This window comes from Pimephales promelas, chromosome 2 (assembly GCF_988280905.1).
Source record: "Pimephales promelas chromosome 2, fPimPro1.hap1.1, whole genome shotgun sequence".
Classification (NCBI taxonomy): domain Eukaryota; kingdom Metazoa; phylum Chordata; class Actinopteri; order Cypriniformes; family Leuciscidae; genus Pimephales; species Pimephales promelas.
In genome coordinates, this window is record NC_142770.1 from 6,808,806 (window position 1) to 6,836,761 (window position 27,956).

Below are 27,956 nucleotides of genomic sequence, written 5' to 3' on the forward strand. Positions count from 1 at the left end.
TAGGATTTTTTTAATATGCAATGGGTCGGTCAACTGTCACCAACATTTAAAATGTAACCTTTTGTGTTTAACAGAAGAACAGGTTTGGAACAACATGAGAGTAAGTAATAGCAATTTTTGGGTGAACTATCCCTTTAAAATAATCTTGATATGTAAATAATTTACGGCAAGAAAAATTGTAGTACATTATTATAACGCATAAAACTGGGCTATATGCACGCATAAGTTCCGCATTTGACGCAAGGATGCTCTGCAGTTTCCGGTTGGGGAGATTAAAGCGGTGGAAAACGGGATTATGGCAGAGAGAGTCTTCAAAATGTACTGTCCTCCCGTCTTTGAAACAAAACTTTCATACGTTTAGATGTAATTTTGAATAAATTTATGTTTATTTAATATAATTTTACAAAAGCACAACGAGGGGTGTCTGTTTTATCTGTTTTTGTGACTAACGTTTCTTTAGTATAACCATGGAGTATAAAATTCAATATAAATTCTCGGTATTGCATTGGACTCTACGATCGGCGGAAGTTATCGAGCATCCTTAGCTGCTACACCTTCACCGGAAATACCGCCGTGCATAGAGCCCATTGGGATAGCAACAAAACGAACACAACAATTTTACAGTTAAGTCATTTGAGGTAAGTAAGTTACACTAAAAAATAAGTAAGTTACACTATCGACAAGTAATGAGCAAAATGGCGGCAAAACAAGAGCGCGCGTTCGCGGACTTGCGCGCTAGAGTAGCGTCGGTTAGTTAACTCGGATGAGCATTGCCATTGACGACGGTAAATATGAGGATATCTCACGGCTGATTCGGAGACCTGCATAATAAAATAAAACGTAGGCTAACGGTATGTGACAAAGTATTTCCAGATATTATATGCACTTTCCCATCACCTCAGTGTGAATTTTTAGCATGTTTAAATGTAGAAAGTAGTTTTAATTGATATCAACATGAGTGAGCTCACTTCCTGTGTGTACGTTTTAGAAAACGGAAAATCTGACTAAAATGAGAGGAGTAATGTTTCTAGGCAGAAAATTTTACACTAACATAGTGACTCTAGCTCAATTTGTTTTTATTTGCAGTTTCAAACATGGAAACGTTTAAACACAAAACACTAATTACTTAATACAGTTAATAAACCACGAACAAACAGCCCAAAAACATGACCTGACACACCCAACAGGAATCATTGGAAGATTGTATAGAGAGGGATAATCAAATAATGAGCTAACTTCATAACACGGAAGAGCCTGTTGCAAGAATTTCCAGATAACTAGACACACCAGTCAAACAACATCTTACATTTTCTCCGTCTTTCTGACCTTGAGTGACTTTTATTGTTTAAAAAATGAATTTCACATTATTTAAATTGATGGCAAAGTCGTTTGGCTCAAGGGAAGAGGATAGGGAAATGTATCAAATGTGTTGACTTCTCCTTCATGAATGCAGAATTTCAGCAACATACAAGCAAACTTCCATAAAATTCTACGAACACACGGTAATGTAGTAGTTAAAGTGTCCACGTGTAATTTGCTGCATAAATAAGGCATATTCTGGATCTGAGTGCATGAGAACGCTGTTACAAACATTCAAAGATCCCTAAACCTGAATGGTACAAAAATCGTGAAAACATCTTAACAGCAGAACATAAGCCGTGATTCCAATTCAACAAATGATACAATGTCAGTATTTTGTGCAAATTCCAAGAATAAAATGTATCTAACGATCTTAAATGCGTGTAGCAGCCTTTCAAAATGAAAATCAAAGATATTCCCTTTTGCACAAACAAACAAAGTGAAAAAGTAATATGGCTTGGAGTCACAGAAGATAAAATATATAGATTTATATAAAATGAAGTGAAAAATAATGCCGGCAAGCAAGAAGACCTTAAAGCAATCAAACACTGATCATTTTATTCCCGACCCGATTGAAATATGCTGTCCTCAGTAGCTGTACAATGCACAATTGTAGGAGACCAGGTCATGGAACTGCATAAGCATTAACAATCCAGTTTGCGGTTTAGTAAGCGGTCTTTGGTGGCTCCACGTAGGCGGGGTTGTAAGCTGGTTGAGTCGAGCTGTAGTTTGTCAGTGGAGGCAACTGAACGAAACCCGGCTGAGCTGGTGGTTGTATGGGGTAGGCGGCCTGTCCACCGTCATACGCAGCCTGGCTGTAGGAAGCAGGATATCCTGGGCCTCCTACAAACACACACACAGAATTACAGCTCCTCTATGAGTCACTGAGACCCCCATCCAACACTCTGTTGGCCCTTTTTCCGATGCAATTGTAGCAAGCTAATTTAACCCAAACCTATTAGAGCTGAGTAAATACATAATGTTCAAAAGTTTGGAGTCTGTAAGATATAAATAATTATTACTTTTATTCAGCAAGCGTGTATTAAATTGATCAAAAGTGACAAATAAACGCTGTCCTTTTGAACTTTCTAATCTTAAATCCACAAAAATAATGAACAGCGTTTTCAACATTGATGATAATTGTTTCTTGATCATCAAATCAGCAAGTTAGAATGATTTCTGAAGGTCATGCGACACTGAAGACTGTTGAAAAAACAGCTTTGCCATTGCAGGGATAAATTATATTTTGCAAGATATTAAAATGGAAAATAGTTCATTTAAATTGTCAAAATATTTCTGCCCTGCCGCGATTTTATTCGCGCTGCTAAGCAGTCTGGATACCATGAACCAAATTTTCCCCTGAAATAGGGAACCAATCACAGAACGGGGAGGGAGTAAAGGCGCATTTGATAGACATTCGTAGCACCCAATTATACTGTCTGGGCATTCGTAAACCACGCCTCAAATACGAGAAAGTTAACTTGTGGTTTCCAGACCATGTTTCCTTCTCAATTATACGTGGTCTGGTGTAAGCCAGGCTACAGCATAATACTCTTCTTTCAAAATCATCTAAAAACATTTTTAACGAAAAGCCAATTTTAATAGCGAAAATTACCTAAAACACTTTTAGAGTGAAAGAGCAAACAAATAATTCTGAATCGATTCACTAAAACATTCTGAACTGATGCAAAAGTAATGAATCATTTTTAAACATCAGCCTTGCCTTTCGTACTCATGACTCATCAGAGTCATGAGACAAGAGAGGATTGCAAAACTGTCTACGCATGATGAAAAGTGGGCTGTAACTTCACCTGGTGAGAACATGACTGATTAACACTTACTTCCGTTTCTTTTATGTTTGTGATTGAGCACCTCATTGTTATTTGATTTTTTTGCCGGTTATATGTGCGTGCTGTTGAATCTTTGTAAAACTACTGTAATCACACATAAAAAAGCACATTCAAATTTCGTCATTCTCGACATTTACCAGCAAAATCATGACTATTCATACGCATCGCCCAGCCCTACAACTCAGGCTGACTGGCCTTTTTGCTGTTCAAGCTCATTATCTTACCAGCCTCCTGATATGGGGGAGGAGGTCCCGCTACGTATGGCGGTCCCTGATATGGTCCTGGTGCCCCGCTGTACCCAAACTGAGGTGGTTTTATCGGCTGGTACGGAGGGTACTGACTTCCCTGCACAACAGGCTGCTGAGGGTATTGTGTGGAGACCACTGTAGTTGTTGTTGTTCCTATAACAGCTGTTGAACAAATCAAAGGAAAAACAACATGAATAATAGATAGTTGATGGAGGACTCGCCAAACACACACACACATATACAGTATATACACATGTGTGTGTGTGTATGTATAGGTCTGTCACTACTTCTCTGGAACCTTTCTGTCCTAATTATTATAAATGTGAGTCTCAAAACCAACTTTGAAACACTATTATATTTTTAAACTAAATGAATAAGGACAGCCTGATAACAACTGCAACCGCAATCAAAGCTGCAATTCAAAGCTGGTGCAGTTAAATGGCTAACTTTAAGATGCAGAAGGTAGCAACTTCCTGGTGTATTAATCTATAGACGGCTGTTTAAAACCTTTAAAAATCAGAAATATGTATATAATGACTTGAACAAATAATCAACCAAGCATTTATTTTAATTTTAAATATATTTAAAAACTGTTTTTTAGTTTATACAATTTGGCATGCAAATCATTTGATATCATTTAATTGCATTACCTAAATATCATAATTATATTGGCAAACCTGCCACAATTATATCTAAATTATGAACAAATAACTTTACAACAACCCTGAATAATATTCTGAAAAAATAAAACCAATCCAACCCATGAAGAAATGCTGTTCCAAAACCTCACATACTCCCGACAACATACTTCAAGCCAGTTAACTAAAACCATAACAGTTAAACATTAACTGAAATAAAATACACTTTCATAACACTTTTTTTTCCAGCTAGTTGTACTAAAATAACTAAAAAATGTATAAAAAATAAACTTATATAAAAAGTTTGTTTCCATGGTTACTCATGAGTTTCAAACCTGTTCTTAGTTCTGTTGACTACTAAAGCCTCGTTCAGACTGTCGGACTAAATCTCATTGTTGTGCATATCTGATTGAAATCCGATCAGATTTAGCAAGTATGAACGTCCTAAAAAATCGAATGAAATGTGAATTTTTCAAATCTGTTTCAACCCTGGCAAAAAGTGGCGAGGACATGTCCCACCCACAAATTACGCCTATGGCTGTGAGCTAGACAGCTATCTATGCCACTACCCTTCCTGTTATCTAGAACATTTTCTTCATTTCCAGATGATAGATTTAGGGATCATTGACCCATCATGAGGTGAAGTAACGGTGAGCTTAAGTGCTTTTAAGTGCTTCGACCGGTGAATGGAGAGGGATTGTGGACGAGGTAGATGTAAAGGTCAGCAAACGTCAATTTTGGCAAGTTTTTACTAGACTCAGCAGTTAATACAGATCTATACCTAAAGTATCTATTTTATATAAATACCGTTGCTTTTCGTCTGTAGTGAGGTGTGCTATTTTAGTGTGTGACATCCGACAGCAGCATATAATAAAGCCACACGTATCAGTCTCCAGGTGCACTCAAAAAGTTAAAGGGATAGTTCACTTTGAAATTAATTTTTGCTTACCTCAAGGGCATCCAAAATGTAGGTGTCTGTTTCCGCAATAGTTTCAATTTTGATATTTTTAGTATTTACATCGTTTTTGCCACGTCCAAGTGATCTGAGCGCGCGGGTGATTCGGTCCGTGCAAGTATACATCACTCATTGTTTACACAGAGATTTCAGAAGTGTTACCTTTCACTGTGAAGATCTAAACATATTTAGATACACAGGAAATCACAATAGAAGACGATTTCGTTTATATCAACAGACAACGTTGATTTTTTTTTTCGCAAGCGTGCGAGAGATCACTTCTGGCGCTTTCCAGCGCTTGGGCAGACCGAAGCGCCCGCACCCTCAGATCTCTTGGTTACATGAGGTAAAAACAAATTTAAATACTGTGCGTTTTCTCAAATAAACGTGTCTTAGGCCATCAATGTATACTAACATTTACGAGTTATTAAATCATGTTTAATTTGGACTTCTCTGTGCATGCTCTTTGAGGTGGTGACCATAGCGGTTTGGCCTAAAAATATCAAAATTGAAACCACTGCAGAAACAAAAACACCTACGCCTTGGATGCCCTTGAGGTAAGCTAAAACGTACCAAAAATTAATTGTGAACTATCCCTTTAAATTGGGGAGAGCTATGGTTTTTAGGTGTACTGTCGCTTTAAGAAGGGTACTCCATTCATTCTGTTCCCAGAGTGGGAAGCAAAATCTATACTTTTGAAACAAATGTTATGAAGATGACACTGCAGCTCGTCTAGGAGCGTCTTGTGACTATCGTTCATCTGTTTCTGCAGCACACGGGCCTCACTCTTCCTGTTTGTGGTTGCTGTAGGCACAGTGAGTCAGACTGGGTGGGGAATCCCAAAGTGATCCAGTATTCAGTTTTTCCACTCTCGAAACACACATTCCAGCATTTGTAACACAGGCTACAAGGTCAGAGAAAGTCTAAACTCGTGGAGAACAGTTTCAAAAAAAATTCTGCCATTTTTACACACGGGTCAGTCTCATGAAAACACGTCCAGAACTAAATAAAAAACGTTGAATTAAATGAATATATTTTGCATAAAAACCTATAATAACTTAATACATCTAGACTTTGACTTTTGTTTTTTCTATATTAATATAACATTATTTAATGAAAACAATATTTTAGAGACTACATTATTATAGTTCAACTAGTACCTAATTCAACAGACTATATTATGATAGTGATTTTTTCATACAAAAAAAAAATCAAATGAAAAATACTATACATTAATTTAAATCAGCATAAAAAGGCAATTCAACAACAACTACCATGATGTATAAACTTTCACGGACATCATGTCACAATGAATATGTCTGTCTTGAGTTTCACGAGTTTCAATTTGAGGAAATTGCACAATTCATTTTTACTGGCTTCACATTTGAATGTGGGATATGATGCCCATCAAAATAGTTGGCAAGAAAGATCTCTCAAATTGGGAACACAAACAAGAATGAATACAATTATTCAAAAATATGCATATGTAGACACTTACGTCTGGGTTTTCTGCACATTTTGTAGATGCAGCAGCAGGGACAGACGCAGCAGACGATGAACATAACGATGAGGATCACAAGCCCCGCTACGGTCACGCCGACAGCGATGTACGTACTATCCTGGCTTTAGGAGAGATTATGAAAAAATAAATCACATTAGAAACACACTTTATAGTATCAAATATGACTGGTTTCAGTTAGATTCCCTGAAAAATGCAAAATGGGGATTGTGTCTGGGAAGTCATTTTCAAAGCCTTGTTCGGGGATGCTAATGGGACAAAAAGAGTTGTGAAGCTGGTGTGCTGATATCAGGTAAATCTATGAAAGCCATTATTTTTCATGAGACAAATAAAACTGCTCACAAAATGCAGTCCTCTTGTTCATCCTCGGATAACTTCATGAGTGGATTGGAGCAGCAGTATCTGTCATTACACGTCCCACAGCAGAAACTGAGAAACCCGCAATCAATGGGCGGCTTCCACGTACCACTGCTGCTAAAGTAGCTCTGGCAGTCATCATCGGCTAAACAAAGCAAAAAAAAAGATGAGAAATTAGACATATTGGGCAAAAGTATCTTAAGGAATAGTTGAAACCTCACACTAAAGAAAACCTTGCTATCTTTTACTAAACCTCAGGTCGCCCAAAACCAAGTAGTTCTGCGGGGATTTGAGCGCTACGGCAAAAGCAACTGAAGCTATCGTATGCCTTCAGAAGACTTTGACTATAATGTCCATTTTATGTCTTTTTTCTTAGTTCGAATAATAGGGATGTTTCGAACCGATCTCTAGAATCGGTATCAGGGCCGATTAAGCTTCTTTCTTTTTTTAACTGATCGATATTGATATTGGTTATATAACCGGTCGATATTTATTTCATTCTGCTTGAGATGTCATTGCCATAACCCATCCGAGTTGCGTCTTGCTTCCCGCTTGCTGACACTGCAAACTTCATGCTTTCTAACCTTTGCACTAATCCTTTGTTTTGTTGCAATTATTCGGATTAATGCACAGATAAAATATAACTACATACCAGTAGTCCCATTTTCACACGTGACCACTATCATTGTAACAGAGGTTTACATCTACCAATGGCTTGTTTACATACAAGAAAAATGGATGGTTATTTAGGGATGTCCTGATCAAGTTGTTGAGCCTCATTAGTCAATAATGACTTCTTTTCCCAGTGCTTGTTCAAGTTATTGAAATCAATCCAATGTGTGCAGGGAGTTTGTGTGTGTATATTGGTCATAGTTAATATCCACACACAAACTCTCTGTACACATTGGATTGATCAATTTCAATAACTTGAACAAGCACTGGGAAAAGAAGTATCAGGTTGGGACCATAGACTGTAAAAGGCAGATGCTCAATATTCAATGATTATGCGGCACAAAAACGTATATATAATAACCATCCATTTTTCTTGTATGTAAAAAAGCAAAACAGACTTTCTGCCTAATGTCTCCTCAAGTGTTACATGGCAGAAAAGAATATGCATCAAAACAACATGGGAGTCGGTAAATTATTTTTTAACGTAATTAATGCACTTCCTCTAAGCTACGCTGCATGATTTGTTGTGAGCAGAGTTTAGACCGTATGGGGAAATACGTCACTGTTTAGGTGTTTTAAAATCTCTGGATGTTGATCAAACATTCAACACACAAAATATAATAGATCATTTGGCTATGTTAAAAGGAACATCTTTATTTACTATAGTAGGGTGACCAACACTCCTGTTTTTCCCAGGACATGTCCTGTTTTCACGTCCTGTCCTGGCTGTTTCTTTAAAGTGATAAATGTCCTGGTATTCGACTGCTGGGAAAGATCAGTTTTACAGCAAAATATAGATGGGCAAACAAGGAGGATGAGGAAGAAAAACAGGATAAAGAGGAAGAATACTAGAATGTTAGTTGGTTTTTGTAAGTTTGTGACAGCTATATTTGTTCAATTTGGAGGTGTTATTTATTATTTTTATATTTATTTTTATAATACAGAAGAGACATTATTTCCATCATTATTTTTGAAACCGGTCATAATTAAACATGTTGAGTAGGCTATAACCTCTGAGACGCCTATCTGAATTTGTGTCTTGTAATATAACCAATTTCTATCCAAACTGAGGAGGTATACTTAACCTTTAAATGTATTGACATTAATAAGGTATTTGTTTAGTAAACTTCGAGTTTCATTTGAGTAACGTTATCTGTTTGCTGGGCCGAGTGTCCTGTGTTTAGGGAATCAAAATATGGTCACCCTATTTCTATATAGACAATATTTGCGAAGACAAAAAAGGAAAACAACAACCACAAGTAGCTAGCTCACACTATAAAAATTAAGGGGAAAATCACACGTGACGTGACGAATAAAAAATATACATGATTCATTTTCCAGATACATCTCGATAATTCATAAAATTAAAGTTGTGTCGTTTGTTTGTCTGCCAGGGTTTATCCAGCTGTAACTTGATAGACATCGTTTTTCCCGGACAAACCGTCGACAAGAACAAAGATTACAGGTTAAAAGGCCTTTTCGTTAGGTATTTAATACACTCACCGACTGTCGCCGTGAATATTCCCGCAAACAGGAGCAGGAGAACCGAGACGGTGGACGCCATTCCCCTTCAATAGCGTGTTTAGTAAGTTACGGATGTTGTAATTTGAGAAGAGGCTGTCGCCTACAGCGACCCTGCCTTGTGTAAAGGAAGAAATAAAAGCCTGGTTCAGCTAAACTTTCAGGTTTAACTCTAAACCAGGAGACTGATGCGGTCTAGACCATAAACACGGGGTTAACGATTAACGTTTTCCTGTAAAACATAGCCTACACAACACAACTCACATAGACGATGCTGGACCTAACGTTAAACAATGGGTACCAATGGCCGAATTCCGTCACCACACAACGTGGGTCTCATAATCCATAAAATGCCCCTCCCAAACGGAATCCTTTTTGTAGGAAACGAAACTAAGTGAAGATCTGTTATGCTTGTTTTGGGAACAGCCTAAATCTCTAATATATTTTACCCCACTATGCTTATTGTCTTTATTGGATATTTCAGGACTATTATTGTCAAGTCACTTTTATTTAGCCTATGGCGCTTTATACAATACAGGTTCTTTCAAAGCAGTGTTAAATATTGTAAATATCCCTAAATGATGCATTTCGTCTGCTTGTTGTTCAGCTGAAGTGAGTTCAGTTGATTCAGATCCGCTCTAAAGATCATCAGTTATTGAATTAGTAAATTAATTTGATCTGTAAAGCAGCTCTGCAATAAAATGATGTCATTGTCCAGTTCAGTTCGGGTCTCATAAAGCAGCGTCAGTACAGACAGATCAATAATATTGATGAATATAGTCCTTCCAAACAGTGCGATTGCTCACAAATTGTTGTTCATTACAGATTCCAAATTACATGAAAAAAAAAATGTAGTTAGTAGGCTAAAGTAGCCTAATCCATTAGCTACAATACACATTTTAGGTGACATATTTACCTCATTTATCACATTAAAATTGAATAAGATAATCTTGTACCATAGCTTATTTATAACATAATATAATCTACAAATAGGCTGACTTATTTTATTTATTTATTTATTTATTGGAATCTGATTACATTATCAGTTACTACCCAGCACTGATGCCAAACTTTAAAACTTAAGTTACAGAAGAAAAGATACTTCTACTACTTCTCTTACATCACAGCTTTAATTTGTTAGCTTAATTCTTAAAGAACTCCAGGTTAATATGCATATTTTCTTCTCAAGCCTGCTAAATCTGCTGAGTGACCATGCCTTCATTGTGAAATTTCCATAGTGTTTTATCCTTATGGGCATTTCATAATTTTGGACTTTTCAGGGTCAATTAAATCTCTTTTTTTGGCCCAGCATTTTACATGTAGAATAAACTGCCTAATAAGGAGTTTTTACTGTAAGCCACACATCATTGATCAAAAAATACAATCTTAATCGTAATAATTAAGATTGATGTGGTTTGGAACTGGTAAAATGTGCTTGAAAAACAGACCTATGATCAGAAAACTATCCTAACAATTGTGCAAGCACTGTACAGAATATAGACCATTTTGCAAGATGTAAACAACACTGGTCCAGAAACACTCCCTGTTTCAGTTTGTAACTGTTTTCTTTATTTCACATGTAAAGAAAACATCTTAAAGATGTTTGTTTAACTTTTTGATTCAGTTTTATAAGTTCTGTTGGTTGTATTTTATCCCAGCTTTTATGTAGTGTTAAAAAACTGAAACAGGAACTAGTGCTTCTGGACCAGCGTTGTTTACATCTTGCAAAATGGTCTATAGGCTACATTTTAATAGTTAATATTTAGATAGTCTATACTAAACACACTTTTTTTGTGTTAATCGCAGTTCGTGAAGATGTGCACAGGGACAGGTTCGTGAATGAATCATTCTTTCGGTCTAATTTCTTTTTTTTTTTTCAGTTAACCTATTCAAAAATAGCAATGATCAGGCTTGTTTGAAATGCCAAAAGCCTCAGTGAAAGCAGACAAGAGTAGGCGACTGCAGTCAGTGAAAGTACAGTCAAGACGGACTTTCTCACTTCTTGTAGTGAATCAGCCACCTACAACACCAAAGCTGGCAATTGCGCCAGTCACAATTGCTAATAATACATTCAATTTTTAATAAACACACTAATGTGAAACCCACTAAAAAGAAATATTCACTCAACATAAATTTTTGAGTTATGTTTTTGCTTTGATTTAAGTTGTATCTACTTAAAGTAGGAAGCATTTCAACATGAAAATGTTTGTTGGCATAATTAAACAGTTGACTCTTCTACTGATTTCAAGTAACCTGGATTTAAAAAAATGTTGTTTAAATATTATAAATCATACTTTTTCAAGTCTGTAAGCTACTAAACACATATAAATTACTTTGTCAACTGTTTCTCTTACAAATGAACATGTTTAAAGGTCAAACCAGTCAAGTTTCAATAGCCAGCGTTTCTTTGAAAAAAATATTTCTCAAAATAAACAGGAAAAATAAAATTACATTTCAATTGCTCAGTGCTACATCACTGCAGTCGCACAACCACTCTTTGTCAGGGTGGGGAAAAGAGGAGGAATCAGTTGCAGGAATAACTAATTTATTGAATATCAAAAGGCATTCAAAAACAGAAACACATATTTGAAATATATTCAGCATCATATTCAAAACAGTAAAAAAAAATCTTGCTACTAATCTGTAAAAATAATGTTAAAAAGTATATACACAGAATTTAGAATTATTTAAATACATTCCTTTTTTTATTTCACCAGTAGGCGAATGTTGAATGTTTATGGGGTCCCATACACATTCAAGTGGTGTAACTTTACCAAACATTGCATAAAAGTCCAAAATATTTGCAAAAACCATTGCAAAAAAATCCAAAATATTTAGGCATATTTTTCTCGAGAAGGTTTGCTGTCTTGTTGTTGACTTTGTTTTACATTTTTTATGTTCTTCTGTAGACCTTTCTTTAAATTCGCTTTTTAAAAAAGAGACAGTAAGATAGTTATTTTAACAATCAAACTTGTAACATTTCTCACACACATAGAAATATATAAATATAAAACAGCAGTTAAACATTTGCAAAATCTGTAACAGTTTATAATATATGCAGTTTAAATATATGCTTCATTTAAAAAAAACAATGTAACCCGAAACATAAATCTAAAAAAAGGGAACTGTGAAAGACCGTACAAAAACATGTGGTTTCCTAATGCTTTAACAAAGGTTCATTTAATAAAATGCATTTTCAACTTTTCAACGGACAAAATTATGTAAATTCAGCATCACTCATTGTTATTCAAATGCGACTGAATTTAGACCCTCAAAGGAAAATAAATTATTAAAAAAATAAAATCACAGATCCTGCTAGCATAAATGTAAAATTAAAGACATTTATGTTTCTGTGAGCGTTCTGCAACAGCAAAATTGCAAAGGTTTGACTAAAATACAACTTGACCATGTTTTATTTTAGATTTTAGTTTTTCTAGTGTATCAAATTATATCAAAATATATGCAATATATTATAAAGTTCAATACAATACAAGAATAATTAACAAAGCTAAACTCGTGTGTAGAAGCTAAAACTAGTGTAGAAATATTTTTTAACAAATAAATCGCTAGTAAAACTTTTACAATTAATTACAAAGAAATGTCAAATTGAGTTCAACTGGAAATTTAGAAAATTTGAAAGACCGAAATGGTATTTTCTTAAAAAACTTACTCCAATAATCTTTGTTAAATTTACAAACTTAATAAAAAATCTTTACTTTTACAGTATGTCGTAGAGCAAAACCTAAAATGAAAGGACTGATATAAAACAGAAAAAAAAAAAAAAACAGAAATAACTCTTGACTATAACACATCCACTTATAAAAAGTGCGTCAAACCTCCACAATCCTACAGTGACTGATGTGACAGACGCTTGTGGTTTAGTATCCAGTCTTCGGTGGCTGCATGTAGGCGGGGTTATAGGCTGGCTGTTCGAATGACACTGGGGGCGGATAAGCACTACCGGGCTGGGCAGGGGGCATCATGGGATACGTGGCCTGACTTCCGTCATATGGAGCCTGAACACTGGGATATCCAGGGCTTGCTGGAAATGCAAAAAGACACTAATTACTTTCAAGGAAAATATCAGTATATGGTATCAGTCTGTCTAGTACTAGGTAGGGGTTGCACAACTACTGATTTCTCACAGTCAAAACAATAGTTACTCAAGTACCTGTGGTAAAAAAAAGACAAAAAATAAGTGCCAGCAAGTGTTTATTAACTAACAGCCCAACAATTATGTCTGTCTTGTATTGTAAAAACATGGCACGACCTCAATTGCACTCATGGTCTTGTGGACTTATACAATGGCCGCCACAAGTGTTCAGTCCAGAAGACCGTAGGATATCCCATTTGTGATTTTAGGTTTCAGTTGGGTGCTAGCAAACACCACCTTTGCTGCCGATATGCGCATTTAATGCACAATTTTGGCAAGTGCCAAGACTGTGAGTGTTACAGCAACACCAAGTAACTTCCTCGGTCACCCTACAGGTTGAAAGTGGAATTGCACGTAACTGCTGTCGTAAATAATTTAGCCTACCGCATCCTACTGTCGCACGCACAGGCTTTCTGTTTATCCAGCACCGGCTTTGGAATCATGATGACAATTCAAAAGCTACCCGGCTGCTGGTTGTCGTACATGTAGTTGTAGTCCACTGTCGAGTACGCAAGTCAAATTTGTAGTTTTCTTATGTCTCATTTGGACTATAGAAACGCGACCTGATCCGGCAATCTTACATAGCGTGGATATATCAAATAAAGGACCGCAAAACGTAAGAGTTTTAAGTGCATTTCACCACATCACGACTTGATGAACCACTGAAATGATTTTGAAAACATTAATTTAAGGAAAAAAAAAAGCAAAACTTAGTGTTGCTTTAAGGGTGCCATCTGGGACAGGGCCTATTATAAACTTTGATGCTAAATAATACGTGCATACATATTTAATATATTAACAACATTAATTTTTACAGTTAGCCTAGGGGTATTATACAACATTTACATCCTCATATAACATTTGACAGGTCAAAACAATAACTACTCATGTCATTTAGATTTACTCAAATGGTTCAATATAGTTTCGGTTCGGTTCGTTTCTTTATTGTCATTGTTATAAATAACAACGAAATAACATCAAAGAGTCCTACAGTATAAGTGCCGTAAAAAGTATCCAAAAGTGCAATCCATTTGTTGACATGTGCATAATGCATTTGTCTTTTTAGTTTATAATAGAATATGACAATTCATGTAGTCTATTTGCTGTCATCGTCCTCCTGCTACAAACTGTCTGCGTCTGAAATCGCATTTATTTTGAGTACCTAAAAGTATGTTCTCTATAGTTTGAATATGTGTAGTATGAATGTAAAAAAAACTCACTGTAGTAGTGAAAAAAAAAAAAGATTTAAAGAAAGATCTGTATGCTTTTGAATCTCGCTGTATTATGACGTCATTCACTGATCGGCCTGCACAGCGCCACTTCAAGTCGAACACACCTTAAATCTGCAGTGGTCAGCGGCCACATGCTACAAGTCGTAGCTCTGAGAAAATGACCAGTTCTACATGTTCATGAAGGCTTTTTACAGTTCAGAATCATAATGGTGATTACGACCATTAAGCTTCAACCCTTCAGGCTTATTTTGAAAACTACACGTATGTGTGTGTTGGAGCAGGGTTGGAACTAAGCTGAAACAAAATAATTTTTTCTAGGTGTTCTCACCGGCCATGTGGTATGGGGGTGGGGGTCCTGGTGCATATGGCTGTCCTTGATATGGTCCCGTCTGCATAGGCTGAGCGCCGTAGCCCGGATGAGTCGGCTCAGGCTTGTATGCTGGATACTGAGCGGGCTGCATGACAGGCGGCGCTGGCTGAACGCATTGTGTATTCACTATTGTGGTTACATGTGTTCCTTGGACCACAGCTGTGGGAAAAACAAGACCGAATTAAATACATAATTCTTACTACCCGCCTAAATAATGTAACATTGTGACGTTCAAATAACACTAAAACACTTACTTGTGGGTGTTCTGCACATTTTATAGATACAGCAGCAGGGGCAGCAGCAGCAGATGATGAACACAATACACATGACCACAAGCGACATTATTCCTGAGACAATGCCAGCGACACTATTGGTTTGGCTGCTGTACTGACTATGACAAAATATGAAGCAACAAGCATTATAAACCAATAAAATCGTATTTATATTTTATAATTTTATTTTTAATTATCATTTTGTTTATTTAAATATTATTTATTTTCATATGTAGGCTATCAGTTAGTTTGGAGACTGGATACTAAAATTCACACACACACATATATGTATTTTTTTTATTTTTTTTTTACTACAACATTTGTTTATAAAACAAACAGTTTTTCTTTGGTTCCGCCTTTTCTCGTATTCGACACCCTGTTAATCCCCTCAACATGTTGCATCACGTTCCTTCTCTCTTGCCTCATTTGTCTTTAAATTGACTTTATAAATGTGTGTAACGCCAAAAACTTTTCATTCTTTGTTCTTTAAATATCAAGCAAAGCATTTTCGCAACTTACACGACTACACAGTGATTGTTCAAATTGTATCGTGTCAATCAGATGCAAACTGCAGTTTTAACCTCTGTAGGAAGTGATGTGTGTGACGCACGGTGAGGCAACCGGATTACAAAAGTAATATAGATCGCAAAAAAACATTACAAAAAAGTGGTTCGAGAATAACCTCATACACACAAAACATTTCAGAAGAAATCAACATGGACTTTGCAGTTCACTGAGTTATCAGTTAACTACAGATCATGAGGGAGAAATTAAAACAATTGATGGCCCAGAAGAACTAGAAGAAAACTCTCCTTTTGTGGAAAAGGACTGTTGGGACTAAAAGTAATTTGAATTAGGACAGAATAGAATTAAAATGTCTTACGCTTTGCACGCGTATTGATTGGTTATCTTCATATAAGAACTGGTGCAGCAGTATCTGTCATTGCAGGTCCCACAGCAGTACGCCCCAATCTGGCATTTTATAAAGGGGTTGTGCTGGTTACTGCTGGAGATGTAGCTCATACAGTCATCACCAAAACCTTAAAGAACAGGGGAAATGTGACACATTTTATTCAAAACAAACAACCGAAATATTCTGAAGTACAAGAATTTGTTTATTTATTGTCAGTAAACCACCCCAAAAGATGTTTGTGACAGGCCGTCTCGTCTAACTTACCGACTGAGAATAAACCCGCAGACAGGAGCAGAAGAACCGCGACGGTGGAGGCCATAGCTCTTCTTCTTCTGGTAAAGCTGCGGTATAAACAAATCTAACTGATCCTCGTGAATATTTAAGTAGGTGGGCGTATTAAGGAACCGACAAAATTTGACTTTATCAACCGCAACGGTGAAATGAAAGCGAAAGAAGAAGATAAAACTTGTGAAACTCGTGTAAAGCTGAAAATCACAAATAATTTAAATTAATCTTTTTTCTTTTCTTTTTTTTTCTCGTTTGAGAACATAAATGTTAGCCTAAAAATTATTAGAATTAATACTTTGGAGCGTGTCGATCCAGTGTCTGATTTAGAGTAGGCCTAAAGTTCAAAACGTAAGGTAAGATAATTTTTTAAGAGGGTGCAAATATATTTTTCCCATACGTGGAGATGTTGTAATAACTTGTACATAAACAGAATTTAAATACATTAAAAAAAAACTCTATAACAATTATAAAAAGCACTACAGATTGTTTATTTTTTCGCCAGTAGGGGGTCCCATAACCGTTCAAGTGGTGTGACTTCACCAAACATTGCATAAAAAACAGTCCAAAATCTTCTCCAGCAGGTTTGCTGTCCGTTTTTCCGTTGAGTTGAACAATGTTGATGTTCTCCTGTAAAACTTTATTTAAATTCCCTCATTTTTAAAGAGACAATCAAGTTTTCTAAATTTCTCACACATATAGAAATTAATTATAAAACAGCAGTTTAACATTTACAAAATCTATAACAGTTAGAAAAATAGGCTCCATCTAAAAAAAACAATGCAACCCGAAACAATTAGCCTGACTACGTCAGACTTAGTTCCGCTAATTTCATTTCGCTCAAAGTGAAGTAGCAGTGTATTATAATAGGCTACGAAACAATATCATCTGAAAAAAAGGAACAGCGAAAGTACAAAAAAACATGTGGTTTCCTAGTGTTATAAAAACAAGTCTCGTGACAAAATTATGTAAATTCAGCATCACTCAATGTTATTAAAATGTGTCTGCATTTTAGACTCTCATAGGAAAGAATTTAAAATGGAAAACATTGACACTTTATTAAAAAATAAAATCACAGATCCAGCTAAATGTAAAAATCTTAGACATTCATGTTTCTGTGAGCGTTGTGCTGTTAATAAAAACAAAAATGTAAAAGCAAAATTGCAAGAATAAACTAAACTAAAACTTAAAAATGACCACGTTTTATTTTAGATTTTAGTTTTTTTTATATCAAATTGTATCAACACATTATACAGTTCAATATAATCCTAGAATAACTAACACTGAAAGCTAAAACAAAATTGTATAAAAACATTTTTCACTCATAAATCGCTAGTAAAACTTTCACAATTAATTACAAAGAAATGTCATATTGAGAAATTTTGAAAAGTAGAAAGTTTCGAATGGTATTTTCTTTTAAAACTTACTTCAATAATCTTTGTTTTATTAAAAACTTTACTTTAACAGTGTGTCGCAGAGCGAAACCTAAACTGAAAGGACTGATTGAAAATAAAACAGAAATAACTCTGACTATAACACATCCACTTATAAAAAGTGCGTCAAACCTCCACAATCCTACAGTGACTGATGTGACAGACGCTTGTGGTTTAGTATCCAGTCTTCGGTGGCTGCATGTAGGCGGGGTTATAGGCCGGCTGTTCGAATGACACTGGGGGCGGATAAGCACTACCGGGCTGGGCAGGGGGCATCATAGGACACGTGGCCTGACTTCCGTCATATGGAGCCTGAACACTGGGATATCCAGGGCTTGCTGGAAATGCAAAAAGACACTAATTATTTTCAAGGAAAATATATGGTATCAGTCTGTCTAGTACAGAGGTCTCAAACTCGCGGCCCGCGGGATAATATTTTTTGGCCCCTTACTTGATATTAAAGTTTAATGTTAGTGCGGCCCGTCGTTGCGTTTTCCGCGTTATTATTATTATTATTATTATTATTATTATTATTATCCCTTATGGGCTAGCATATATAGTCTCGTGACAGCTTACGGTGGCTTAGTTGTCAATAGTTGTCACATAGACAACCACGAAGTACAAATATTCTGCGCCTGGAAAAAATGAGCGCGTCGCTTCAATTATGAGCGCGCTGGGCGCTTGATGCGCACGCACCTACATTTGAAACGTACTTGAGCGTGCAAAATATGTGAGCGCGATTGTGAACAGGCCCAAGGCGAGCTACCACCACCATCAGGCCACCGCTGTTAGCTCGCGAGCGACGTGTTGGATACCCCTGCTCTCTAAAACAATGTGAGAAAAATCATTTTGAACTTGTAATATGTGTTGTGTCTGAACGCGTTCAATGAACGATAGTTCATGAACTCGTTCATATTTTGGGCGAACATGAACTGAACGTAGCCGACTGTATTAGTGCCTGTGATGAACGTTACAGTGAACTCGTTCATTCAAGTGGCTGTGAACCAAGGAGCGAGGAGGCGTCGTAAGATCATTTAAAAGGGTTTTATGAGGTCGGTGAGGATGGGAAAGTCTTACATGTCTGTGCAAACTTCGCCCGTCGATAAAATGATTGTTATCTGTGGTTGTATATGGGCTGTGGCAATAATAATAGCCTAATAATAAAAAAGAAGCTCGCAGCAACATATGAAGAGTTCAGATGCAAAAGCCTCTAAGTGCCATTTGAAATTTTGTTCTAGAATGACCATTTTTATCAAGCCTGTGTATTTAAGTTCAGTAATTTCACTTAAATGACAATTAATGGGTAATCTTCATTGCCATTTAAGTGAAATTACTGAACTTAAATATACAAGCTTGACAAAAATGATAATTTTAGAAGAAAATTTCAAATGGCACTTAGAGGCTTTTGCATCTGAACTCTTCATATGGAAAAAAAGAACTAGCCTATGATCTAGTTCATTTTTGAAATAAGAACTGAACTAGTTCATTTTAAAATTTGTGAACTGAACTTTGAACTAGTTCATGTAATGAACTTGGTCCAACAGGTTGATAAGAAGGTTTGCTTTGATATGTGCAAAGTCAGTAATTTGCCTGAGACACTATACATGTGTAGAAAGCAGTAATTGTTTTTCTAAGTATAATAAAAGGAAATGTGCCTTACGAAAAAAAAAAACCATTCAATATAATATTGTATAAAGAAAATAAAAAGCAAATATGACTATCATCACAAAGATGTTGTGTATTAGAAAAAGACAAAGAAAGTTTGTAGAATTAACTTCAACTGTCAGAAGGACGGCTCATGAAGAAAGGAATGTTCAAATTCAGAGGAACAGTTCAGAAGAAACGTTAATATTAAAGATTAAGAAGATTGGATCAGTTGTGCTCCATGTTTGGAATACTTAAATACAATTTGTTTGGTTTTTTTTGGAATACTTGATGCGGCCCGGCCTGACCCAGACTCTATCTCCAGCGGCCCCCAGTTAATTTGAGTTTGAGACCCCTGGTCTAGTACTAGGTAGGGGTTGCACAACTACTGATTTCTCACAGTTCATGAACTCGTTCATATTTTGGGCGAACATGAACTGAACGTAGCCGACTGTATTAGTGCCTGTGATGAACGTTACAGTGAACTCGTTCATTCAAGTGGCTGTGAACCAAGGAGCGAGGAGGCGTCGTAAGATCATTTAAAAGGCTTTTATGAGGTCGGTGAGGATGGGAAAATCTTACATGTCTGTGCAAACTTTGCCCGTCGATAAAATGATTGTTATCTGTGGTTGTATATGGGCTGTGGCAATAATAATAGCCTAATAATAAAAAAGAAGCTCGCAGCAACATATGAAGAGTTCAGATGCAAAAGCCTCTAAGTGCCATTTGAAATTTTGTTCTAGAATGACCATTTTTATCAAGCCTGTGTATTTAAGTTCAGTAATTTCACTTAAATGACAATTAATGGGTAATATTCATTGCCATTTAAGTGAAATTACTGAACTTAAATATACAAGCTTGACAAAAATGATAATTTTAGAAGAAAATTTCAAATGGCACTTAGAGGCTTTTGCATCTGAACTCTTCATATGGAAAACAAGAACTAGCCTATGATCTAGTTCATTTTTGAAATAAGAACTGAACTAGTTCATTTTAAAATTTGTGAACTGAACTTTGAACTAGTTCATGTAATGAACTTGGTCCAACAGGTTGATAAGAAGGTTTGCTTTGATATGTGCAAAGTCAGTAATTTGCCTGAGACACTATACATGTGCAGAAAGCAGTAATTGTTTTTCTAAGTATAATAAAAGGAAATGTGCCTTACGAAAAAAAAAACCATTCAATATAATATTGTATAAAGAAAATAAAAAGCAAATATGACTATCATCACAAAGATGTTGTGTATTAGAAAAAGACAAAGAAAGTTTGTAGAATTAACTTCAACTGTCAGAAGGACGGCTCATGAAGAAAGGAATGTTCAAATTCAGAGGAACAGTTCAGAAGAAATGTTAATATTAAAGATTAAGAAGATTGGATCAGTTGTGCTCCATGTTTGGAATACTTAAATACAATTTGTTTGGTTTTTTTTTGGAATACTTGATGCGGCCCGGCCTGACCCAGACTCTATCTCCAGCGGCCCCCAGTTAATTTGAGTTTGAGACCCCTGGTCTAGTACTAGGTAGGGGTTGCACAACTACTGATTTCTCACAGTCAAAACAATAGTTACTCGAGTACCTGTGGTAAAAAAAAAAAAGACAAAAAATAAGTGCCAGCAAGTGTTTATTAACTAACAGCCCAACAATTATGTCTGTCTTGTATTGTAAAAACATGGCACGACCTCAATTGCACTGACGGCCTTGTGGACTTCACAAGTGTTCAACACTAGACCGCCACAGGTGTTTGTTTTTACAGTTAGCCTAGTGGTATTTTCGACCACTAAAGCACCAGCTCCGAACCAGTAAAAGCGGTTCTTAAGTAGCACCAAATCATTGCTGGTCTAGAAGTAAGAACTGGTTACGTCAGCGGCTGGGGGCGGGGTTACCGTGACCAACAAGACGAATAGAAACTTGTGGCCGCCATTTTTTTAAATAGCAGCTAATCATGCTCGATTGTAATCTCCGTTAATAATGCAAGTCACGGCGAGTGTTTGGATACCGATGTAGGTTTGCAAAGCCATGAGCATAAATAGTAACGTAACAACCGCTATTGTTGATGGAAGGCTTGTTCGAGATGCATCGAAGCGGCGTGGACTGATCGCATCTGCGGGAGTCTTTGGAGAGTTTACGACTCCTGCTTTTGAATCAAATCTTTTTCTAATGTTTTTTTTTTTTCGAATCGCTCTCGCAGTTCGAGATTCGCAGTGGCGAACCATCTCAAACAAGCCTGGTGTGTTTGTGTGTGCCGCGCTAGCGTTGCTGGGCAACATGAGATGTATACAGTGACGTAAGATCTGGCTCTGTAGCCTGTGGAAAGGCAAACCGGTTCTTTGAAAGCTCGTCAGTCGAACCAACTCCGAACCAGCACTAGCTCTGGAGAAGGGGTATTTGAGTATGATGCTACAAGCTTGGGACACCTATTTTTGGGCAGTTTCTCCAATTCTTCTTTGCAGAACCTTTCAAGCTCCATCAGGCTGTTCGCTGCATTCCTGGTTTCCTCCAGACATGAGCCTTTCAATTCAGGTCAAAGAGTTCAGTCTTTATTTCTCATGGTCTGAGAGTCCTTCAGGTGCCTTTTGGCAAACTCCCGGCAGGCTGTCACGTGCCTTTTCCTGAGGAATGGCTTCCGTTTGTCCACTTGATCATACAGGCCTGATTGCTGGAGCGCTGTAGAGATGGTTCTCAGATGGAGCTCTGTCATTGTGTTCTTGGTCACCTCCCTGAGAAAGGCCCTTCTCCCCCGATTGCTCAGTTGGGCCGGACGGCCAGCTCTAGGAAGAGTCCCGGTGGTTCCGAGCTTCCGAACTTCTTCCATGCTCATTGGGACATTCAATGCTTCAGAAATGTTTCTGTACCCTTCCCCAGATCTGTGCCGCCCTTGATACAATCCTATTTCGGAAGTCTACAGGCAATTCCTTGGACTTCGTGGCTTGGTTTGTGCTCTGACATGCACTGTTGACTGTGGGACCTTAGTGTGCATTTCCGAATCATGTCCAGTCAACTGAATTTACCACCGGTGGACTCCAATCAAGTTAGTAGAAACATCTCAAGGATGCACTTGAGCTCAATTTTGAGTGTCATGATAGATGCTGTGAATACTTATGTACATCTCATTTATTTTTAATACATATTCAAAGATTTCAAACTAACTTCTTTCACGTTGTGACATTATATGCATTCGCCATGTTGTCATTATGCAGTCGTGGCTTAATGGTTTGAGAGTCAGACATGTAACCTGAAGTTGCGGGTTTGAGTCTCAATACCAGCAGGAAATGACTGAGGTGTACTTGAGCAAGGAACCTAAACCCTAACGCCGCCTTTGGTTTGAAGTGTGTGTGTACTAACTTGGATGGGTTAAAATGCAGATGACAAATTATGGGTATGGGTAACCATACTTGGCCATTACATTTGACTTTCACTCAGAGATGTATAAAGTAGGCTACTAGAAACCCGGACTTGAGTAAAAGTACAAGTGCTCTATCAAAAAAGTGACTTGAGTAGAAGTTGAAGTGCTCTTTAAGCACCACACTTAAGAAGAAGTACTAAAGTATTCAACATTTTTTGTACTCAAGTATTGCAAGTAGTTTATTTTAAAATTCACTACTTAAGTACTAAAAGTAAAAGTACAAGGATTGTGTCATGTAATTATTAAAGAAAGCAGTCAAAAGTTTGAACTAGTAATCAAATAAGGCGCTTTGGCGGGATAAAAATTTGCTTTGGCGGCCGCCAAAAATCATTGCAGGACAACCCCTGCATTACTTGTCAATGTGTGTGTCAATCAATACCATTACCCTATAAAACTGGCGTGTGATTTAGGCAGCATGAAAGCCAACTTGCAACGAATGATTTGTAAAATTTTTATAATTGTAACGAGTAACTGGCAGAACATTAAAAAAAGTATCGAAGTAAAAGTATTAAATTCATCGAAAATATCTACTGAAGTAAAAGTAGAAGTATGAGAAAAAACAATACTCTAGTAGAGTACAGATACACCACTTCGTCACTATACATCTCTGCTTTCACTTCATTGTCATGTGATCTACCAGTGTCGGTTGCGTCGCTTCACTGCCACACACAAATCCTCTCCTGTGGCCTCATGGGATATTAAAGTGTCCATCGTATTCACACTTCAGAATCTCAGCGGGTCATCCGGGTACTTTTTGCCTACTCAAAAGCACTGTGAATTCGGTCATACTTCTTTTGTCACATACTGTTTCCCCCCTACTATGGAAGTAAGGGAATTCAGACACAGTAACTCTCTTTGGTCACATTCATGGCTTGCTGGTTTGCTTTTAGTGAATAAAAACAAGCGCATCATCATGGTTATTGTACGCTCGAGTATACAATGGCTTCCGACAGCCGCGACTACTGGTGGAAGTATTCGACTACCCAACAAACCAGTAAAGAAATCTCTAGTATGCTGAGTGCACGCCACTTGCTTCGGCTAAGTCGTAGCTCTCAGAAAATGACAAGGTTAAGCGTTGTAATTGCAAGTGTAACGGAGGCCAGCTAGTAGTTGCTGTGCGAGTAAACCTCACTCCCCGATCTCAATAGGCGCTCGAGCGACAGACGCTAGAGGCTGCAGTCTTTAGCCTCCTTGTTAGCGCGCCTGACTCTCATGCCGGAGACCCGGGTTCGAGGCCCGCTCGGAGCGGGTCGAGTTGGACCCGGGTGTGAGGAGTTACACAAGTTCTGCATGTACGTGAAGGCTTTTTACAGTTTACCATTAAACGCACCTGAGTTAGCTGATCAAGCAGGCTTATTTGAAAACTACAGGTATGCGTGTTGGAGCCGGATTGTGTTTTCTCTCCTGCTCTAGTGCTAGGTGTTCTCACCGGCCATGTGGTATGGGGGTGGGGGTCCTGGTGCGTATGGCTGTCCTTGATATGGTCCCGTCTGCATAGGCTGAGCGCCGTAGCCCGGATGAGTCGGCTCTGGCTTGTATGCTGGATACTGAGCGGGCTGCGTGACAAGCGGCTGCTGAATGCTTTGTGTACTCATGACTGTGGTTACATGTGCTCCTGCCACTGCTGTGAGAAAAACAAGACTGAAATAAATATAGCATTCTTATCATTTTACTAGCAGCCTAAATTTTCTCATTGACACTAAAACACTTACGTCTGGGTCTTTTGCACATTTTATATATGCAGCAGCAGGGGCAGCAGCAGCAGATGAGGAACACAACACATGTGACCACAACCCCCAATACTCCGAAAACAATGATGAGGACATCATCGTTTTGGCTGTTGGACAGATTATGAAAAAAAAAATTAAGCAACAAGCATTATAAACACTCTTATCTTGTTCTAGTATATTTCATCTGTAAAATCGTGCTTATATAATTGTATTTCTTGGTCATCGTTTAGTTTTATTTATTTAAATGTCATTTATTTATTTTCCTATAAACTGGACATTTGAATTCACTTCTACACTCTTAAAAATGAAGATTCTTTATGGGTATCTCTTGTTTCATGAAGAACCTTTACATTCATGGAAACTTTTCTTTTGACAATTGGTTGTTTAGATTCTAAAGATTTTTTTAAGAACTGCTCACTGAAAGATTCTTTGGGGAAGCAAAAAAGTTCCTCTTTTTGGAATTGCTTGTAGGGCAAGATTTTGATTGCAACTTCTGAATAAAACATTCGTAGCTCCATTACTGTGGTAAAAACTCGAAAAAAGTGGATCTTGCCTTATTTTTTATTAATTTGACTTAATAAATGTGGATACTACAGCTTTCACAGCCAAAAACGTGAACTATTTATTTTTTGTTTTTTCTTTAATTATCAAGCAAAGCATTTTCCCACCTTGCACTAGGCTACACAAAGTGTTAATGTATCATGTCAATCTGGGGGATGCATCTTGCAAACTGCAGTTTAGTAAAACAACCACAACCACTGTAGGAAATGACGAGTGGAGAGACAAAAATCGCAAAAACAATACAAAAGTAAATTTAATGATACGGTTTGAGGTTTGACATTAGCCATTAGATTAAAACTACTAACATTTCAGTAGAAATCTCCATGACCTCAACCAATTTATCAGTTAACCGTTACAGATTATGAGGGAGAAATTAAAGCAATAACTGACCCCAAAATGAAAATTATGTTCTTTTTAAACACTTTCAAAATTTCTCCTGTTTTGTGTAGGGGTGAGTGTGGCGCAACCTAATGTGGGGCTAGTTGTAACTTAAATACCTCCACACATGCCAGCATGACGAAAATGATTTACAAGTTGCCATTTCACCACTATTTATAGAGAAAAAAATGTGCCAACATTTTGAAATCTTTGGAGGATATTACTGAACATTTATTTAATCTTCGTTGACCTTTGTTTAAACTGAGATGCAGGTAATGCTCCAGCTCTCCTGTTCAAACTCGTTTATCAAAATGAACAAATCTTTTTCTGAGTCATTTGGTTCTTTCAACGATCGAAATGAACGAATTGACTCGGGAAAAGATTCGTTCATTTTGATGAATGTGTTCGAACAGGAGAGTCATGAACGCGCATCACGGAACAGAGCAAGGCGACCATTTGTGCTTATTAAACTTAAAATTTGTTATTTATTTATTAAATGGCCGATCGTTTCGCTTGATAAGACCCTTATTCATCGTCTGGAATCGTTTAAAACCCTTTGAACAGTTTGCACTGAAATGTCTTTTGGAGCTTGAACCGTTTGGTGCCCAGTAGAGTCCATTATATGGAGAAAAATCCATGTTTTCATCAAAAACCTTAATTTCTTTTCGACTGAAGAAAGAAAGACATGGGGGTGAGTAAACTATCAGCAAAAGTTTTTTTTTTTTTAAGTGAACTACTACTTATCTCACTGAGCATTCTAGTCTTATCTCGCATACCACATGTCTAGTACAATTTTGTGGTTTTGTTTTATTAATACAGTGTATAATTTTTTCGTGATTTGCCCCGAAAGAATGGAAGTGAAATGTGAAAACATGCCCCATAGGTGGGGTACATTGTAACATGTGAGGGGCAAATTGTAACATCACCATATGACAGCTTAAAATGCCAAATCAAATCAAACTATTTTCTTAATAAAATACAATTATTAACTTTTTCATATAAAATAATGTTATTTTTTAATAATTAAAAAAAACGAATTTTTGAGTTTGACAACAAACACACCGGAAACAAACACATAAAACATAAACATAATAGAGCAGAGCAATGGATTCCGTTGGTTTGCATCTGTGGTATATTATTTTATTACGTGCACTTTCAGCTTCATCTCAACATATAAATAATATCCAACCTTTGTAGGAATCAGCCTCACCGTTTCACGCAGATTGACTGCATTATTAAGGGCCGGTTCACATATCGCGTCTTTTGCGCGCTCAAGTTCGTTATTTCAAATGTAGGCGCGCGGTATGCGCGCTCATAATGGACGCGGTACGGTCGCGGTGCGACGCGCTCGTTTTTTCCATGCGCGTCCGCGCCGCGTCCAGATAAAAACATCTCAACTTTTCAGAATACCGCAAGCGCACCATACGCACACAATAGGTCATGTGACAAGAACCAACTGAAGCGCAACCGCCCTGGCGCTTTGGAAAATGAAGAATGCGGCGCGCCCAGCGTTTTCTACGCGTTTTTAGGCGCTATATGTGAATCCGTGCGCCCAACAGACAAAAAATCATTCATTTTCTTCGGATATTAATTTTCAGCCATAATGTCTAAACTATTCAAGACCACGAGTTTGTGAAATTAAAGTTTCTGCTGCAATAAAAGCCACAAGCTACGAAATCAACATTGTTATTTGCAACAACAAAAAAAAGTACGTCTCTGATTGGTAGAACTCGCGGTTACTGAAATATATATCGGTAAATCCTTTGCCCTTTTTGCCGTTAGGTTAAAATGTCATTTTGAGCAGAAAATTATTTTAACAGGAAAGGAAACGTACGCCAGTGGTGCTGAAAAACATAAGTTGTAGGCTAGGGGGATGTGTAAAAAGGACTTTTGTATTAATACTGAACTTACAAAGCGCACACCAGTTGTTCAGCCGTGGATATCTTCATATAATCAACGAAGCAGCAGAATCTTAAATCGCAGTCCCCACAGCAATGCTGCGACAACGAAAACACATTCTCACTGCAGCTTATCGATGGCATGTACACGTTATTCCTGGTGGTGTAGGAGATACAGTAATCACCAAAACCTTAAAGAACAGGGGAAATATGGCACATTTAATAGTACAAATACAAACAACTAACAAACAACTGATTAACTGCGGAGTAAATTATTTATTTAGCACTTGACAGCCATCGGTGAACCACCCAAAAACAAGTTTAAAGTGTTTCTTTAGATTTTTGTGACAGGCCGTCTAACTTACCGACTGAGAATAAACCCGCAGACAGGAGCAGAAGAACCGCGACGGTGGAGGCCATAGCTCTTGTTCCGGTGAAGCTTCGATCAGTATTACCACTGAACTGAGCCTCGTGTATTAGACTTTTCTTTTGCCCTGCTCCTGCAATGTCATGAAACGAAAGCGAAAGAAAAAAAAAGAAAAAAAAACCCAGGGAACTTAGATGGT

General features: G+C 37.2%; 3 protein-coding genes across 5 annotated transcripts; all 3 read right to left on the reverse strand.

Annotated features, from left to right (window-relative positions):
• Positions 1 to 1,704: 1,704 nt before the first annotated feature.
• On the reverse strand, positions 1,705 to 9,428 carry shisa10.1 (shisa family member 10, tandem duplicate 1). The gene is made up of 5 exons (XM_039691264.2): positions 9,102 to 9,428; positions 6,912 to 7,071; positions 6,549 to 6,673; positions 3,434 to 3,619; positions 1,705 to 2,202 (listed from the first exon to the last, which is right to left on the reverse strand). Exons 1-5 carry the CDS (start codon positions 9,160 to 9,162, stop codon positions 2,024 to 2,026), a joined length of 711 nt encoding a protein of 236 aa, XP_039547198.2. The 5' UTR covers positions 9,163 to 9,428; the 3' UTR covers positions 1,705 to 2,023.
• Positions 9,429 to 11,647: 2,219 nt separating this feature from the next.
• Positions 11,648 to 27,884, reverse strand: LOC120492825 (protein shisa-5). 2 transcript variants are annotated; one of them, XM_089133991.1, is made up of 6 exons: positions 27,802 to 27,884; positions 16,324 to 16,366; positions 16,030 to 16,186; positions 15,129 to 15,265; positions 14,833 to 15,033; positions 11,648 to 13,161 (listed from the first exon to the last, which is right to left on the reverse strand). In XM_089133991.1, exons 1-6 carry the CDS (start codon positions 27,808 to 27,810, stop codon positions 12,998 to 13,000), a joined length of 711 nt encoding a protein of 236 aa, XP_088990117.1. In that variant the 5' UTR covers positions 27,811 to 27,884; the 3' UTR covers positions 11,648 to 12,997. The 2 variants fall into 2 exon arrangements, with proteins under 2 accessions (XP_088990117.1, XP_039547038.2); XM_039691104.2 differs by lacking the exon at positions 27,802 to 27,884 and having other exon boundaries at positions 16,324 to 16,495.
• On the reverse strand, positions 16,855 to 27,890 carry LOC120492826 (protein shisa-5). 2 transcript variants are annotated; one of them, XM_089133985.1, is made up of 5 exons: positions 27,756 to 27,890; positions 27,404 to 27,547; positions 24,536 to 24,660; positions 24,253 to 24,447; positions 16,855 to 18,115 (listed from the first exon to the last, which is right to left on the reverse strand). In XM_089133985.1, the coding sequence occupies exons 2-5, from the start codon at positions 27,532 to 27,534 to the stop codon at positions 17,952 to 17,954; spliced, it is 615 nt and encodes a 204-aa protein (XP_088990111.1). In that variant the 5' UTR covers positions 27,535 to 27,547; positions 27,756 to 27,890; the 3' UTR covers positions 16,855 to 17,951. The 2 variants fall into 2 exon arrangements, with proteins under 2 accessions (XP_088990111.1, XP_039547040.2); XM_039691106.2 differs by having other exon boundaries at positions 27,404 to 27,581; positions 27,756 to 27,827.
• Between the last annotated feature and the right edge of the window lie 66 nt (positions 27,891 to 27,956).

Bases quoted from the DNA above. Each gene is read 5' to 3' on its own strand.
- shisa10.1 (XM_039691264.2), bottom strand. From the start codon at position 9,162: ATGGCGTCCACCGTCTCGGTTCTCCTGCTCCTGTTTGCGGGAATATTC. The intron at 6,674-6,911 runs GTGAGCAGTTTT...TCTCTCCTAAAG, and splicing joins GAACAAGAGGACTGCATTTT to CCAGGATAGTACGTACATCG. The intron at 2,203-3,433 runs GTAAGATAATGA...GTGTGTTTGTAG, and splicing joins TCCCCCATATCAGGAGGCTG to GAGGCCCAGGATATCCTGCT.
- LOC120492825 (XM_039691104.2), bottom strand. From the start codon at position 16,378: ATGGCCTCCACCGTCGCGGTTCTTCTGCTCCTGTCTGCGGGTTTATTC. The intron at 16,187-16,323 runs GTAAGTTAGACG...CTGTTCTTTAAG, and splicing joins TGCGGGTTTATTCTCAGTCG to GTTTTGGTGATGACTGTATG. The intron at 15,266-16,029 runs GTAAGACATTTT...ATTTTGTCATAG, and splicing joins AATCAATACGCGTGCAAAGC to TCAGTACAGCAGCCAAACCA.
- LOC120492826 (XM_039691106.2), bottom strand. From the start codon at position 27,810: ATGGCCTCCACCGTCGCGGTTCTTCTGCTCCTGTCTGCGGGTTTATTC. The intron at 27,582-27,755 runs GTAAGTTAGACG...CTGTTCTTTAAG, and splicing joins TGCGGGTTTATTCTCAGTCG to GTTTTGGTGATTACTGTATC. The intron at 24,448-24,535 runs GTAAGTGTTTTA...TTTTTCTCACAG, and splicing joins AATGTGCAAAAGACCCAGAC to CAGTGGCAGGAGCACATGTA.